Below are 17,168 nucleotides of genomic sequence, written 5' to 3'. Positions count from 1 at the left end.
TTATGCATTACAAACTTTCACATCATCATATAAATGATTCAACTGCTTGAAATTTGCCCACTACAATAGGAAAAATTCATGCACACAGTCCTTTGGGATAGTAGAATAGAAAATAAAAATAGAAAAATAATCTTCTTCCATCTTTGTCTTCATGGTCCATAAAGTTGCATAGATTGAAGAAGTTCAGATAGGAATTGGAACTTCAACATATCCTTCCAGCATTTGTATGACCATACTCATTGCAGGCCTTTGCAACGGATCCTCCTGTATACACCAGATTGCTGTCATGACCCACCTTTGCAATGTTTTAATATCATTCATAGCAGCGTCATCATTTTCCACTAAAGCATCTAGAGTCCCTTCTCTAAAGCAATCATAGGCCCAGTCTGTTAATATTGCTCTCTCTTCATCTTCAAACTCCTGTGCGACACTCTTTCTGCAACAAATAATCTCGAGCAACATAACACCAAAACTATATACATCAACTTTAACTGTCACAGGTACATATCTGAACCACTCTGGAGCGATGTATCCTCGAGTCCCCCTTATCCCTGTATGCGTTCGAGTTTGATTGAGCACTAAGGATTTTGCCAGTCCGAAGTCAGAAATTCGTGGTATGAACAATTCGTCGATGAGTATGTTTTGGGGCTTTATGTCACAATGGATTATTGGGGTCGTGCATTCTTCATGTAAGTACACCAGTCCTCTTGCGATCCCCAGAGCTACCTGAACCCGTTGATACCAATCAGGTCTTGGGATGCCAAAGATGAAATTCGCTAAACTGCCATTACTCATGAACTCGTACACTAGAATCCTGTGTGGCCCCTCACAACAATAGCCGAGCAATTGGACAAGATTCTTGTGATGGGTTCTCCCAATTGCAGTCACTTCGGCTTTGAATTCCATCTCTCCTCCTTGCGATAACTTGTCCAACTTCTTGACTGCAACTTGAGTCTTAGAACCATATTTCACTACGCCTTTGTAAACAATGCCGAATGAACCCATTCCCAGTTCTTCCTTGAACTCTTCTGTCGCTTTTTTTAGCTCTTCAAAAGTGAAAACATGCAAGTTTGTTTCAAAGACACTTGAGTCATTTACGTCCTTTCTTGACTTTCTCTGACGCCTTGAGAAAACCATTAGAGAAATCACACCTAGCAGTAGAATGTTAAAGAGCCCTGAGCTGCCAAAAAGAACTGACAACCATATAACTTTCTTGTCATGCTTGGAGTTGGAAATTGGATCAGAAGAAACAATACCTTTCATCACTTTGACAAAAGCTAGTGCAGTCTCCCGTCTCCCATTAGACATAGGCAGTCTCTTCTTCCAACAATATGAGCCATTGAATATGGAAACAGCACAATTACAATCCTTCAAACAAGCTTGTCCACACTGTGTCGAGTTGTAAGGACCCAATTGATCATAATCTCCGAACGGGAAATTAATGTCTTGGAGCTCAATCAAATCATACACGTCTTCCAGGTTGCTCGTTCCGTTGTCTACTTCACAATTTGGAGGGAAATCAGGTGCGCATCCGCCATTTTCGTTATTCAGATCGATGTATGAAAACCCAGGTGGGCAATAGCAACTAATACTGGCACCATTTGCCACGCAGTAGCTATTGTACCCACATGCACCACTACCATATTCCTCATTTGTCAGATCCGAACATATATCATCAGGAATGTATCCAACAACTGACCACCTCTGGTTGCCGTCTGAACTCTTCGCACAAGCGTATTCCCTGAAAACACCGTCAAAATCTAGGGTCGCACGATAATAGTTGTTTGAGTTTCGAAAGATATTTTGCCAGAGTTGGAAATTCGACCCATTCCCAAGCAGAATGTAGACATCTCCGGATTGATTGAAAACCAGCTGAAACCCAGATAGAGAAGAATTAGGGTTCGCTGTTCCACTACTGTAGTAATAGGTATATTGGTGTTCGGTTGGCCAGGCAATAGGATTGAGCTGGAGATCTCCATTCGTGAAATGGAGCACGAACCTTCCTTTTGTGTAGTTAGTTGTAGACAATTTAGAATACAACATGCCACCCAATGGCAGTATTTGGGTTGGTAAAATCGTGTCTGTGGGATAGTCAAAACTTTGCCACACATAAACATATGTATTAGTACCTGAAAGTATGAAATTTCCCGTGTCAAGCATCGCGCCATAGGAGGTGGTGGAATTTTGTTGCGCACTCCAGATTGTCAGGCCATTGGGATCAGTTAGATTGAGCCCATTCGCTGCGAGTTCGATGTTTGATCCTGCTTGCACTGGACTATTTGTGTTTGCTTGCCAAACGATGGTTTGATCGGGTATTTGGGCGTACCATATCGCAAGCAAGAAGATGTTGGTATTGTTAAGTTGTCGGAATCCAAAAGCAAAATCCCCAGAAGGTGAAACCCATGAAGAAGGGTCATCGCTTGTGGTGGAAAGTGATGAGCCCAAAGTTACATTAGAAGCAGCAGCATACAAGGGCAAAAGGGAGAGTAAGAGCAGGGGAGGAGGGATTGCAGAAGAAGCCATTGAAGATGTTACTCCTAACTTCAAAGAAGGTTAGGTTTATTACAAAATGATCATGAGATTGGTTATTAATTGCTGTTTTAGTCAATGCAGAAGAAAACCTCATTTATAGTAATGGGCCGGGAATGGTTTTGAAAGATCAAATTATATTATGGTGATTGCGTGTGAGCAAACGCGAGAAGGATTTGAATACTAGTACTAAGGTTAGGTAATTTTTGGAGAGATTAGTCAAAACTCATTTGCTTGCTCTGCACATTAACTATTGGATTATTAGTAATTTGGGGTTTTATAATTGTTTTCTCCTACATGTAATACTCCTGAGGAAGTGAGAAATACTTTATGCTAGTCAATACGGATGTAACCAGAGTGATTTTGGCAAGTATAAAAATAGAGCATCTCCGATGCATGCTCTATTTCTCTATATATCTTCAAGGTTTGGGGAAAAAATAAATTCAACCATCTTCCATTTGAGAGGATGAGATTTCCTACTCCAAATTTGGAGCATCAAAAAAACATGGAGGATCTCCTCCATTTCACGATTCACATTTTCATATATCACTTTTGTTCCCATGAGCATTTGACTCCAAATTTAAATACCAAGCATGTCCTTTATATATTTTGCTATATTTTGATGAAATATCTTTTAACTTTTAATATATAGTACCTTCACTATTTATAAAGTTGGTGCCGTTGGAAGGATGAAGGCAGTGTCTTTAAAATGAGACTAAGGTGGTGTTCCACTAACACTTTTTTTTTTACTTATAGAAAAGGTGCACGTTATGCTTTTATTCAATTTTTTTTCGCGTTTGTTAATTTTGGACTAAACTTTTGTGAATTATTAATTCGTCTCGAAGTAAAAATTTAGCACAAAGGAGTATCAAAACACAAGTAACTACGTTTTTTTCTTTTCTTATTTGATTGAAGTAATGGCTTTAAAAGAGTCTGTAGATGCTGATTGCGTCACTGGAAGCGAGTCTAATTAGAAGACTTTTGTCGTCCCCTTGTTATTAAAAAATGGACGGCAAAGCAACTACGTGCCAGTTTGGACGGTTCTTTTTCAACTTTTCAGTTTCTCATTTTCACCTTTTGACTGTTTGGGTAGAGAATGAGTTTTGACAAATGATTTCTTCAATTTTGAAGATGCCGTGAAAAAGCCAAAAAGAGGAAGGGAGGTCCTTTTCCACTTCTGATGAGTTAAAAAGAGAAAATATCAAATTATCCTCTATATTCGATTTTAGAATTTTTTTAGGGTGTTTATTGAAAGGCTTTAGAGTCAAAATTTTATTATGACCATTTAGGATAAAATGATTAGAAAAATAAAATTTTCACATCGGTTAAAACGGATTGAAAATTTGAGCAATTAATTTTTTAATTATATTTTGTAATATATAAAGGGTGTAAAAATTTTCTTTTTAGGAGAAAGGTGTAAAAAGTTGTGTGTGCTGATACAATTAAAAACGAAAAAATTTAAAAAAAATTGATTAAACCATTATTTATACATAGTATATCTCATAATAAATAAACAAGGGCAACATGGTAAAAAACTAGGTCATAATTCATTTTCATCACATATCTTCCAAACACTACTTCTGTTGCAAAATGCATTATGTACATATCATTTAAACATTTTACCAAATTAAAAATTCATTCTGATCATAATTCAAAAAGTCAAAAATTGAAAATGAAAAGTCAAAAAATAGGCTTTCAAGCACCCACGTAACCAACGTGTCAAATGCGCAAAAGAGAGTTTGAATTGGCAACGATAGTATTGTAGTTGAGTTGAACTAGGAAAGTTGCATGGTATGGGGTAGTATAATATTTGTTTGAAGATACATCACCGTGATTGGATTATGAATTTTTTTGAGAGATTAGTCAAAAATCATTTGCTTGCTCTGTACGTTAACTATTGGATTGATTCTGGGGCGGATTCAGTGTAGGCACACTGCACAGGTGGGTCACGTGACCCAGTTGAAAAATGGCCTCGAAGAAGGGCCCCAAGTTAAAGTTTGTAATATACTCATGTAAAGTATCTCGAAATTTTTGCATGACTGTTCTAGTGGAAAGAAGCCGCCTATCCACAGTCTTGACTCAAGTTCGAATCTTGGTGCCTACATCCTCCGGTTTTTTTTTTTTTGTGTTTTAATGGTTAAAACACACACCTCTTCATGTTTCTTTTGAGTGTTCGGATCTCAAACCCAAACGTAAACTATCTTGTCTAGCATTGATACCACAAAGTCATTTACAATAATGTAATTACCTACACAAATCAATTACTATAATTCTAAGTTCCACATAAAATAAAATAAAAAATATGTATTTTCTTTAACATTTTTTAATTTTTTTTACAGCTCAACATTAACTACCACTAACAAGAAAAATATTTGATGTATATATACACTCATTTTTGAATTAAATAATAAAAATTGATGTGAGTTCGCTTACGACATTGAAACATATAAGGCCGCTCTTAAAGGAGTGATCCATCTATCGAAAATTCTTAGATCCGCCACTGGTCATTGATTAGTAATTTGGAGTTTTATAATTGTGTTCTCCAATATATAATAAGGAGGGTGGCGAAGAATGAGGAAGCGAGGAATTCTTTATGCTAGTCAATATGCATGTAACCAGAGTGATTTTGCTAAGTGTAAAAATAGGATAAGCTAAACAGTGTGGGATGTAAACATGCTAACATCCTACCACATGCAGGAAAAAAAAGAAGAAAAGAATGACGAGAAAATGTTTAGTTGCTCAGTTCTATAGTTCTGGTAATCCTTTGTTCAAAATTAGATTTGATGCACTCATGAATAGTGTGATGAGGTTTTACATATGGATGGTTTAGCCTTGGTTATTGCTTTTTGTATAATGAGTTTTGATTTTTGGATCGGGAACTTTTGACGCAGCGGAATTAACAAAGAGATTAGTTGCGTACTAATCAAACGAATGATAGGTACTCGTAGTCACGAGCAGTTCTTGAATCTTCAAGAGAAAAAGACAAAGTCTGAATATTATTGATAATAAGCTGCATAAACTCTAGGTTACAAACCCTTAAATAGGCTGAAACCCTAGAAACCCTAAAAATAAACTTGGAAAATAAAAAGTCCCAGAATTTGGGGCTTTTCCTAAAATTGAAAACGGGAAAGAAAAACAAGACTTTCCCAAAAAGAATCAACTTAAAAGGAATTACGGTCTAAGAGTTATTAACGAAACAAATCTTTCCTAAAACAGCAAAATAACGCAATTGAATACCTAAACGAAGGAATTAGGCCGAAAAGCACCATCGATCATCAACTTAGGGTTCATGAGTATTGACCGGAGCGCGAAAATAAGTCAGCCCACCAAGTTTGGGCCTATTCCGAGCTCGTCCGATTTTAACCAATTTGGGTAATCTGAAATTAAATACCGTTTGGACTTTCGAGGCTTGGCTCGGTCCAGCTGATCATGGAATTGGGCCTCCACGTGTTCTACATCAGTCCCCTCTTCTTCGAAAGAACTCGACCTCGAGTTCAAGTCTGGATACAGCGGCTCCTCAGCATGATACTCAGATAAATCAGCAACATTAAAAACCTTTGAAATCTTCATGGAATCAGGAAGATCAATCACATAAGCATTGTCACCAATCTTCTTCAAAACTTCATACGGACCATACTTTCTGAGCTTTAGCTTGTTATAAGTTCCCACTGGAAACCGCTCCTTGCGCAAAAACACCATCACAAAATCCCCTTCCTTGAACAATTTCTCACGCCTATGTTTGTCTGCAGCCCTTTTGTATTTCGCATTAGTCTCAGTTAGCTTCTGTTTTACTTGCTCATGCACCTCTTGAGCCTGCTTAGCCATTGCCTCAGCTGCAACGCTAACCCCAGGTCCTCGAGAAAACTGAACCAAATCCACCACATGCTTTGGAGGGGTCACATACACCAAAGAAAAAGGTGATTTTCCTGTGGCACTGTGAACTGCGCTATTGAAAGCAAACTCAGCCTGCGGTAGAGCAAAATCCCACTGTTTCGGCTTGTCCCCACAAATACTGCGAATCAAATTTCCCAAACTCCGATTAGTCACCTCAGTTTGGCCATCCGTTTGTGGATGTGCAGTAGAGCTCCTTTTCAGCGACGTACCGAACATCTTCCACAAAGTTACCCAAAAATGGCTAAGAAACTTCACATCACGATCAGAAGTAAGGGACTGTGGCACCCCATGCAAACGCACCACCTCACGGAAAAACAAACGAGCCACATGAGAAGCATCAGATGTTTTTCGGCAAGCAATAAAGTGCACCATCTTCGAAAACCTGTCCACCACCACAAACACAGAATCTACTCCTCGTTGAGTACGAGGTAGACCCAGCACGAAATCCATCGACAAGTCCTCCCAAATGCTATTAGGAACAGGCAAAGGCGTGTAAAGACCAGTGTTTTGGGACTGACCTTTAGACACCTGACAAGTGTAGCACTTCCTTACAAAATTCCCAGCATCTCGCTTCAACTGAGGCCAATAATATCGTTCCTCCAAACTGGCCACAGTTTTATCCCTCCCTAAGTGACCACTTAATCCTCCACCATGTAAGTCTCGGATTAAGCTTTCCCTTAAGGAAGACTTTGGAATACACAAGCGATTGCCTCGAAACAAATACCCATCAGTAATATGGAAATCACTCATAGGCCGATTTTGCATACATACATCCCAAATATCTTTAAAGTCATCATCCTCTGGGTACAGCTCCTTCAGGAATTCAAAGCCCACAATCTCATGTGCTAAGGTCACCAATAGATCGGCTCGACGACTCAAAGCATCAGCCACACGATTTGTTACCCCAGACTTATGTCGAATAGTAAAAGGAAATTTCTGCAAAAACGTCGCCCAACGCACGTGCATACTATCCAGCTTCTTCTGACTATTGATAAATTTCAGCGCCTGATGATCAGTATACAAAACAAACTCCCTTTGAATCAGATAATGTTCCCAATGTTTGAGAGCGTGCACCACAGCATAGAATTCCTGATCATATGTACTCCACTTCTGCCTTGCTTCACTTAACTTCTGACTAAAGAAAGCCACCGGCCTTTTTTCTTGGGACAGTACAGCCCCAATACCAATCCCACTAGCATCGCACTCAACTTCGAAAATCTTTTCAAAGCTAGGTAGTGCCAAAACCGGCGCAGTGCATAGCTTCTCCTTAATCACTGTAAAGCTCTTCTCTGCTTCATCTCCCCATAAGAACTTGCCTTTCTTCAAACACTCAGTGATCGGTGCCACAATAGAACTGAAATTCCGAATAAAACGCCGATAGAAAGTGGCCAACCCATGGAAGCTTCGAACCTCAGTAACAGATTTCGGCGTTGGCCAGTCACGAATGGCTCGAACCTTATCTTCATCCACATGAATCCCATCAGAACTAACCACATAACCCAAGAACAATAAGCTGTTAGTCAAGAAACTGCACTTCTTAAGTTGAATGTACAACTTATTTTCTTGCAGCACCATCAACACTTGGCGCACGTGCTCCACGTGCTCCTCCTCGGACTTACTATAGATCAGTATGTCGTCGAAATAAATGACAACAAACTTTCCAGTAAAAGGGCGCAAAATCTGATTCATAATTCGCATAAAAGTGTTTGGCGCATTAGAAAGGCCGAATGGCATAACCAGCCACTCGTAAAGGCCATCCTTAGTTTTGAACGCTGTCTTCCACTCATCGCCCGGTTGGATACGAATCTGATGGTACCCACTTCGTAGATCGATTTTTGAAAACCACTTCGACCCATACAACATATCCAGCATATCATCCAAACGCGGAATAGGAAACCTGTACTTGATGGTAATCTTGTTAATAGCTCGACTATCAACACACATACGCCAACTACCATCCTTCTTTGGTGTTAACAAAGCCGGCACACCACAAGGACTCAGACTCTCTCGGATATGCCCTTTCTGCAATAGCTCTTCTACCTTTTCTCTCAGGATCTCATTCTCTTTAGGACTCATACGATAATGTGGTAAGTTGGGCAAACTTGCCCCAGGCACCAAATCAATCTGATGCTGAATATCCCTCATGGGAGGGAGTTCATTAGGCACATCATCAGTAACCAGCTCCTCAAACTCTTCCAGTAACGGTTGTATCTGTTTAGGCACTGAAATCACTGCCTCATTCACTCCGTGCACAACCAACGATTTTACCACCATTGCATAAACCTGTTCAGACTCTTTCAAACCTGCAACAAACTCAGCTTCGGAACTAGCAATGGTTAAAAACGAGGACCCCTCTACTTTAGAAGGCTTGACAGACACCTTATGATTGGTGGGTACCATAACAACCTTATGGGACTCCCAATTAAAACAGTAAGTGTTGTCACGACCCTTATAAACAACGTCTACATCAAACTGCCAGGGTCTACCTAACAGCACATGACTAGCATCCATCTCAATAACATCACAAGTAACTTCAGCTCTATAAAATTTCCCAATTGAAAGAGGAAGTTTACAGATTTGAGTTACCTTCACCGTGGGGCCCTTTTTGATCCACCCAATGCTGTAAGGCGCGGGATGGGGTTCCATCGACAACTTCAAATACTCCACTAGTCTCCTTGCCACAAAATTCTCGCAACTCCCACTATCCACAATTAAATCACAAACTTTCTGGTTGACTAAACAGCGCGATCGAAATATGCTATGACGTTGGCTAGAACCCTCCGATTTTGGCGCAAACAGCACCCGTTGAACCACACAATTGACCCGTTCCCCATCTTCCTCGGCATAATCCACATCTTCAAGATCATTCTCAGAATCTTCTTCAATATGCCCGTCTTCCTCTACCAGGCCCACCTTCCTATCTGGGCATGCGTTAGACAAGTGACCGGGTTTGTTACACCGAAAGCACTTGTCACCCCTCGGTTTGGCATAAGGGTTCGGATCCTTGGCCACGTTTCTGTTGTTAGAGCTACCTGCCTGGTTAGGTCCTCCAAACTTCGTTCCACCACCAGCAACACCCTTTGATTGAAACGTTGGAACCACTGGAACCGCATGCTGCTTTTCCTTCCCCCTTTCAGAAGAGGGAACAAACGACTCCTCTGGACCTCGGCGGAATCCCGAAGTGGTCGGTTTACGCTCAAACTGCTCAGCCTTCAAAGCTAGGTTATAGGCTTCCTCAACATCCCACACAACCTGCATCCCAATTTTCTCTTGAATTGAAGGCTTCAATCCATTTATATATCTAGCTACGCGCTGACCTTCGGTCTCATTCAGATTATTACGATCTGAAAGTCGACTAAATTCAGTCGTGTAGTCAAACACAGATTTAGATCCCTGCGAACAGTTTTGATATGACCGGAATAGATGTTGATCATAATCAGGCGGCAAGAATCTTTCCATCATCAGTTGCTTCATCCGGCGCCATGTCCTCACAGGCTCTTTTCCCTGCCTGTACCGTTTCGTTTGTAACTGATCCCACCAAACTGCAGCGCCGCTCTTCAACTTGTAGGCGACCAACTTCACCTGTTTGGTCTCAGAAACCTCCATCATATTAAGGAATCTCTCAACCTCAGAAAGCCAGTCAAGAAAATCCTCAATATGCAGATTACCGTTGAACGTGGGAAGATCCACCTTCACTTTGTAATCATCAAACCACTGTTGTTGCCGTGCTGGACGGCGTCCTCCTTGTACCTCTTCTTCATCTTCAGGTTCAGAATCTTCGGTATCAGCACGATGACGAAGGTTCCTTGCAACCCGTCGATCACCGGGTGGGCCTCGGGCAAATCCTTCAGCGCGCTCCCGATCCTGGTTACGAGGTTGACGATGGGCAAACCCCACCGCGCGTTCCTCCTCAACCCTTTCTGGCCTTCGGCGATTTTGTAGAGTCAACTCCTGCAGCAACTCACGGATCTGAGCGAATTGAGTGTGAGTATCCTGACGGATCTCGGTTAATTGTGCCTGTTGATCCTCCACCATTCTCATTAGGTCAGTAAGCCCACGACCAACGTCAATGGGTGTGTCTTCTTCTGTGTTTGGTGCCATCGAACCAGGCAAAGCCTTGCTCTGATACCACTTGACGCAGCGGAATTAACAAAGAGATTAGTTGCGTACTAATCAAACGAATGATAGGTACTCGTAGCCACGAGCAGTTCTTGAATCTTCAAGAGAAAAAGACAAAGTCTGAATATTATTGATAATAAGCTGCATAAACTCTAGGTTACAAACCCTTAAATAGGCTGAAACCCTAGAAACCCTAAAAATAAACTTGGAAAATAAAAAGTCCCAGAATTTGGGGCTTTTCCTAAAATTGAAAACGGGAAAGAAAAACAAGACTTTCCCAAAAAGAATCAACTTAAAAGGAATTACGGTCTAAGAGTTATTAACGAAACAAATCTTTCCTAAAACAGCAAAATAACGCAATTGAATGCCTAAACGAAGGAATTAGGCCGAAAAGCACCATCGATCATCAACTTAGGGTTCATGAGTATTGACCGGAGCGCGAAAATAAGTCAGCCCACCAAGTTTGGGCCTATTCCGAGCTCGTCCGATTTTAACCAATTTGGGTAATCTGAAATTAAAGGGAAAATGACGGCCCAGGACGTGTTTTGATAATTAATACCCGTCAAGGACATGCTGAGAACATTTGAGAACATTTGTTAATACTGAAAATGTCCTTGGAAGGTATTAATTATCAAATACGTCCTTGGCCGTCATTTTCCCGAAATTAAATACCGTTTGGACTTTCGAGGCTTGGCTCGGTCCAGCTGATCATGGAATTGGGCCTCCACGTGTTCTACATCATTTACGCATCACATGGGCCTCATCCTGGGCCAATAAAAGGATCACTTTTTAACATACGTGACATATTTGAGGAGCCAATTCAAATTTACAGTGCGAATTTCTTTGACAAGAGATGGAGCTCATCTGATGAGCACAACCAGGCCTGCTAGGCTGTAATCCAGATTTTTCGGTAAGGCGCGATAAATGGGTTGTGTTCTTCTTTTTGTTTTTTTTATAGTTCATGGACCAACTTGGGCTCATTAAAGTCTAGGTTCATTTAGGTTTTGGTAGAATCCTGACCAGGTCGAATCCTCCTTCTAGGGCCATGGTGTGGTCCTCGACTGGGGTTTTTTAAATTTGACTCAGTTCATTCAGGTTTTGGTACAAGCCAGACCATGCTGGGCCGGAGAAAAAGCTAGTTGAAACAGAGGGGAACCAAACCTACTAAGAGCAAGGCCATTCGAAAATTTGGAAGTTTCTTTCGACAAATGTAGGTCCACCGGTGAGCCAAAATTGCAAAAACTTTGACTACCAAGATCGTTAACGATCACCCAAGCAAAAGTGATCAGTATCGAAAAGTGCATCCAATCGTCTATATCTGAGATTTTGCTAACACCAAACTAGTGATGCAATATTGTTATTCTTTGAGTTTTTGGCATTGTAACAAGTCAAAAAACTACGCTGACAAAGAAAAGTTGAAACTAACGGGTGGACTGACCCTGTAGGTGGTAATGTTCTGAAATGGCTTTACATTGCCAGTGTGGAATGCTGAGATTTGGCAATGCTATTCCACAGGTACTATAACCATTCTCCCTACTTTACTCCTCTGCAGTGGCGAATTCATATGCTGTTTGTGAGTCCATTAGGAGATGTCGAAAAATTGTGAGCGAGTTAGCAACAATTGTAATTCAGAACTTCATGCCAATAGCATGGTATTGGTAGTGACAAAGTTTGGTACTGCCAATTTATTGCGTCTCTTCTTTCAATGCCATAGAAGCTCCTTCCGCTTGTTGTTAGAGATGCTCTGTTGTCATTCGAGATGCTTTGTTCTGTTGTTACGGTTTTCACCCTCAATTTCGGGTGAAACAACAATATATCGGACAAAATAATCTTTTTTTTATCGACAAATGTTAGTATTGTGAAAATAATTAGATTAGCTCATTGGAGGAGGAGTCAAATTCATTACGAACCAATTCTTGAGACTAATATAACTTTGAATCTTTGAGAAGAAGTATTTTTGTGTAACTGTTATCATCCATACCGTCCATGTTTGAGCTCGGGCTTCCTCGTTAAAAGCTCGTTTGAGATTGGTTAGTTTCCTACCGGTTGCAAGAAATAAGTAGCTAAATGACGAGAATAATAAGTTCATTGGCTCGGTTCTATTGTTTTGGTAATCCTGTGCTCAAAAATCAATTTGATGCACTCATGATTGTGTGACGAGGTTTAACTTACATGGTTTAGCCTTGATTGTTGCTTTTGCTTGGTGAGTGCAGATTTTTGGATTGGGGAGCAGCCCCTGCTGTACACATCAAATGGGCCATATCCTGGTCCAATAAATGGATCATTTTTTTGCTCCAATCTTTTTTTAGGAGCCAGTCAAAATTTACGTTTCGGATTTTCTAATATGAGATGGAGCCTAAATAAATTAAACTGTGATGTATCGTGGAAAGTGGATGGGGGAGACTAAATCTGGTTTCGTCGGTGTGGTGTTGAGGGATCATCTTACGAAAATAGTGGATGGCAGAAGAGTGAAAATCTCAGGACCCTCAGTGTTGTTCTGCAAAGCTCTTTGCTTTGAGGGAAGCGACGACAAGGATCTCATCACTCTATGTGTATCTGAGTCAGTCCCGCCTTGGCAGTTTGGTGTAATTGTAACACGACATTAGGTCTTTCACTTTGGAATTGTAACACGACATTAGATTCCCCTGTGTTCGAATCTGTGAATCCCTGTTGGTTTCATTTTTCTTCCTGGCTTAATGCCATTTTGTATCAAGACTATCCTGTTTGGTCTGTTGTTGAATGAGATTCAGCTATTCAAAAGAAAGGATAGAGCCTATCTGATGAGCACAACAAGGATTGTAAGCCAAAATTGTTTATTTTCACAATGGTTATGCATTCACAACTTTCACATCATCACATATATGATCCACCTGCTTCAAATTTGCCCACTACAATAAGAAAAATTCGTGCACACAGTCCTTTGGAATAGGAGAATAGAAAAGAAAAATAGAAAAAATGATCTTCCTCCATCTTTGTCTTCACGTACGGTCCAAGAAGTTGCATAGATCGAAGAATTAGTTCAGATAGGACTTGAAACTTTGACATATCCTTCCAGCATTCGCAAGACCGTACTCATTGCAGGCCTTCGCAACGGATCCTCCTGAACACACCAGATTGCTGTCATGACCCACCTTCGCAATGTTTCAATATCATTCATAGCAGCGTCATCGTTTTCCACTAAAGCATCGAGAGTCCCTTCTCTAAAGCAATCATAGGCCCAGTCTGTTAATATTGCTCTCTCTTCATCTTCAAACTCCTGTGCGACACTCTTTCTGCAACAAATAATCTCGAGCAACATGACACCAAAGCTATATACGTCAACTTTAACTGTCACAGGTACATTTCTAAACCACTCTGGAGCGACGTATCCTCGAGTACCCCTTATCCCTGTATGCGTTCGAGTTTGATTGAGCACTAAGGATTTTGCCAGTCCGAAGTCAGAAATTCGTGGTATGAACAATTCGTCGATGAGTATGTTTTGAGGCTTTATGTCACAATGGATTATTGGGGTACTGCAATCTTCATGTAAGTATACCAGTCCTCTAGCAATCCCTAGAGCTAGCTGGACCCTATGATACCAATCAGGTCTTGGGATGCCAAAGAGGAAATCCGCCAAACTGCCATTGCTCATGAACTCATACACTAGAAGCCTGTGTGTCCCCTCATAACAATAGCCCAGCAATTGGACCAGATTCTTGTGATGGGTTCTCCCAATCGCAGTCACTTCGGCTTTGAATTCCCTATCTCGTCCTTGTGACAACTTGTCCAACTTCTTGACTGCAACTTGAGTCTTAGAACCATATTTCAGTACGCCTTTGTAGACAATGCCGAATGAACCGCTTCCCAGTTCTTCCCTGAACCCATCTGTTGCCTTTTTTAGCTCTTCAAAAGTGAAAACATGCAAATTTGTTTCAAAGACGCTTGAGTCACGAATGGCCTCTCTTGATTTTCTCCGACGACTTTTGAAAATCAACAGAGAAATCACGCCTAGTGATAGGATATTGAAGAGTCCTGAGCTTCCAGAAAGAAGTGACAACCAAAAAACTAGCTTGTCTCTCTTGGAGTTGGAAATTGGATCAGAAGAACCACCTAAAAGAGTAGTGTTAGCAACACTATGTTTCCTCACTTTGAAAATAGCCATTGCAGTCTGTTGTCTCCCATTTGACATTGGCAATCTCTTCTTCCAACATAATATGCCATTGAATATGGCAACAACACAATTACAATCCTGCAAACAAGCTTGTTCACACTGTGTTAGATTGTACGGACCCAAACTATCATAGTCTCCGAACGGAAAGTTAATGTTTTGAACCTCAATCATATCATACAAGTCTTCCGGGTTGCCTGCTCCGTTGTCTACTCCACAATCTTGAGGGAAGTCAGGTGCGCATCCACCATAGTCGTTATTCGGATCGATGAATGAAAACCCAGGTGGGCAATGGCAACTATTACTGGAACCATTTGCCATGCAGTAGCTATTGTACCCACATGCGCCGCTGCCCAAGTCGTTAGTTGTTAGATCCGCACATATATTTTCAGGAATGTATCCAACAGCTGACCAGCTCTCGTTGCCGACTGAACTCTTCGGATAAGCGTATTCCCTGAAAACACCGTCAAAATCTAGGGTTGCACGATAGTAGTTGCTTGAGTTTGGAAAGACATATGGCCATAGTGGGAAAGTCGTCCCATTCCCCAGAAGAATGTAAATATCTGCGGATTGACTGAAAACTATCTGAAACCCAGACAGAGAAGAATTAAGATTCGCTGTTCCACTACTGTAGTAATAGTTGTATTGGGTTTCGGTTGGCCAGGCGACGGGATTGAGCTGGAGAGTTCCATTCATGAAATGGAGCTCAAACCTTCCTTTTGCGTAGTTGGTTTCAGACAACTTAGAATACAACATGCCACCTAGTGGCAGTATTTGGGTTGGTAAAATTGTGTCCGTAGGATAATTAAAACTCTGCCACACATAAACAGCTGTATTAGTACCTGAAAGTATGAAATTGCCCGTGTCAAGCATCGCGCCATAGGAGATGGTGGAATTTGCAGATTGTGCCGTCCATATTGTTAGGCCGTTGGGATCGGTTAGATTGAGCCCATTCGTTGTGAGTTTGATGTTTGATCCTGTTTGCACTGGACTTGTTGTGTTTGCGTGCCAAACTATGGTTTGATCGGGCAATTGGGCGTACCATATCGCAAGCAAGAAAATGTCGGTATTGTTAAGTTGTCGGAATCCAAACGCGAAATCCCCAGAAGGTGAAACCCATGAAGGGTTATCGCTTGTGGTGGAAAGTGATGAGCCCAAAGTTACATTAGAAGTAGCATACAAGGGCAGAAAGGGCAAAAGGGAAAGTAAGAGAAGAGGAAATATTGCAGAAGAAGCCATTGAAGATGTTACCTCCAACTTCAAAGAGGGTTTATTACAAAATGAGATTGGTTATAGCTGTTTTAATCAATTCAGAAAATCTCGTATATGCTTAGGCAGGAATGGCTTTGAAAGAGTCCATAGATGCTGATTGTGCCACAGAAAGAGAGTATAATTAGAATACTGTATAGGCTTAAGTTTGTTACTCCTTCCATCCCTGAATAAGTGTTCGGCACGCAAACTTAGACCATACAAAAGAACTCATTGCCTTCTATTCATTTGTGAAAAAAAATTAATTTTTTTAATGAAACGAATGCATCTTTTGTAAGGCTTAAGTTTGCGAACCGGACACTTATTTAGGAATGGAGAGAGTAATTTATTTGTTTTTTGTTGTCCCCTTATTATCAAATCATGGAGATCAAAGCAACTACGAATTCAATGAGCGAGCAAAAAAGAATTGACTTGGCAATTTTACTTTAGTTGACTTGCACTAGTCAGTTACATATGGGGTAGAATTGTTTGAAGATGGGCAAAAGTCCACTTTCACATGCGCGGATACATATGGGGTAGAATTGTTTGAAGATGGGGCAAAGTCCACTTTCACATGCGCGGATACACCCTCTGTGGTTCAAAAGTGTGCATATAACCTCTCTGTAGTTTATATGCGGATAAACTCTCTGTCATCATATTTTTCATTCATAATGGACACGACATTAAAAGACCGATATGTCCTCACCCTCCCCCTCGATCTCCCCCTCGGTTGTTGCCGCCTCCGGCCGGAGGACTCCTTGGCTTCCTCCGGAGGCCTAGCGGCGTTGGGTGGACCGTGCTTGTGCAGTGTTTGTTTGGTGGTGGCAACTGGTGGTGTAGATCTGGGCGTGGGCGGGGTGTTGGTGGAGGGCGGTGCTGTGGTGGGTAGGGAGGTGTAGCGTAGTTGTTTTCATAATTTTTGTTTTGCAGGTCTCTTTATTTCCAGAAATTGATTGGTGAAGATGGCGATTTTGATCGGTGATGATCCAATCCGGTGGTGGTGAGGTGGATGTGGCTCCCATGGTTGTGTTGCTTTGGTCGTCTTTTGTGTGCCGAATTCCGGTTGGCGGCCTTTTGAGCTCCCAATCGGGCTTGGGGCTGGCATTTCATCGTTTTGGGTGGTGATTTCGCGGATGAAGATTGTTTGTTCCAGGGGATTGCTCAGATTTTTTGTAGGCAGTGGTGGTGGTTGGCCTCAAGCCTTGATTGCCTCGGTTTTCACTATCGTAGG

The 17,168-nt window shown here is 41.3% G+C and overlaps 2 protein-coding genes across 2 annotated transcripts; both read right to left on the bottom strand.

Annotated features, from left to right (window-relative positions):
- Positions 1 to 30: 30 nt before the first annotated feature.
- Positions 31 to 2,776, bottom strand: LOC131332081 (G-type lectin S-receptor-like serine/threonine-protein kinase LECRK3). The gene is made up of 2 exons (XM_058366138.1): positions 1,257 to 2,776; positions 31 to 1,151 (listed from the first exon to the last, which is right to left on the bottom strand). Exons 1-2 carry the CDS (start codon positions 2,521 to 2,523, stop codon positions 184 to 186), a joined length of 2,235 nt encoding a protein of 744 aa, XP_058222121.1. The 5' UTR covers positions 2,524 to 2,776; the 3' UTR covers positions 31 to 183.
- A 10,566-nt stretch (positions 2,777 to 13,342) lies between these two features.
- Positions 13,343 to 16,015, bottom strand: LOC131332079 (G-type lectin S-receptor-like serine/threonine-protein kinase LECRK2). Its single transcript, XM_058366135.1, has one exon. It carries the CDS (start codon positions 15,926 to 15,928, stop codon positions 13,562 to 13,564), a length of 2,367 nt encoding a protein of 788 aa, XP_058222118.1. The 5' UTR covers positions 15,929 to 16,015; the 3' UTR covers positions 13,343 to 13,561.
- Positions 16,016 to 17,168: the final 1,153 nt, after the last annotated feature.

This window comes from Rhododendron vialii, chromosome 7a (genome assembly GCF_030253575.1).
Source record: "Rhododendron vialii isolate Sample 1 chromosome 7a, ASM3025357v1".
NCBI classification, from domain to species: Eukaryota; Viridiplantae; Streptophyta; class Magnoliopsida; order Ericales; family Ericaceae; genus Rhododendron; species Rhododendron vialii.
This window is presented reverse-complemented; position numbering and strand designations above follow the sequence as displayed.

Bases quoted from the DNA above. Each gene is read 5' to 3' on its own strand.
- LOC131332079 (XM_058366135.1), bottom strand. From the start codon at position 15,928: ATGGCTTCTTCTGCAATATTTCCTCTTCTCTTACTTTCCCTTTTGCCC.
- LOC131332081 (XM_058366138.1), bottom strand. From the start codon at position 2,523: ATGGCTTCTTCTGCAATCCCTCCTCCCCTGCTCTTACTCTCCCTTTTG. The intron at 1,152-1,256 runs GTATTGTTTCTT...TTCTACTGCTAG, and splicing joins TTTTGTCAAAGTGATGAAAG to GTGTGATTTCTCTAATGGTT.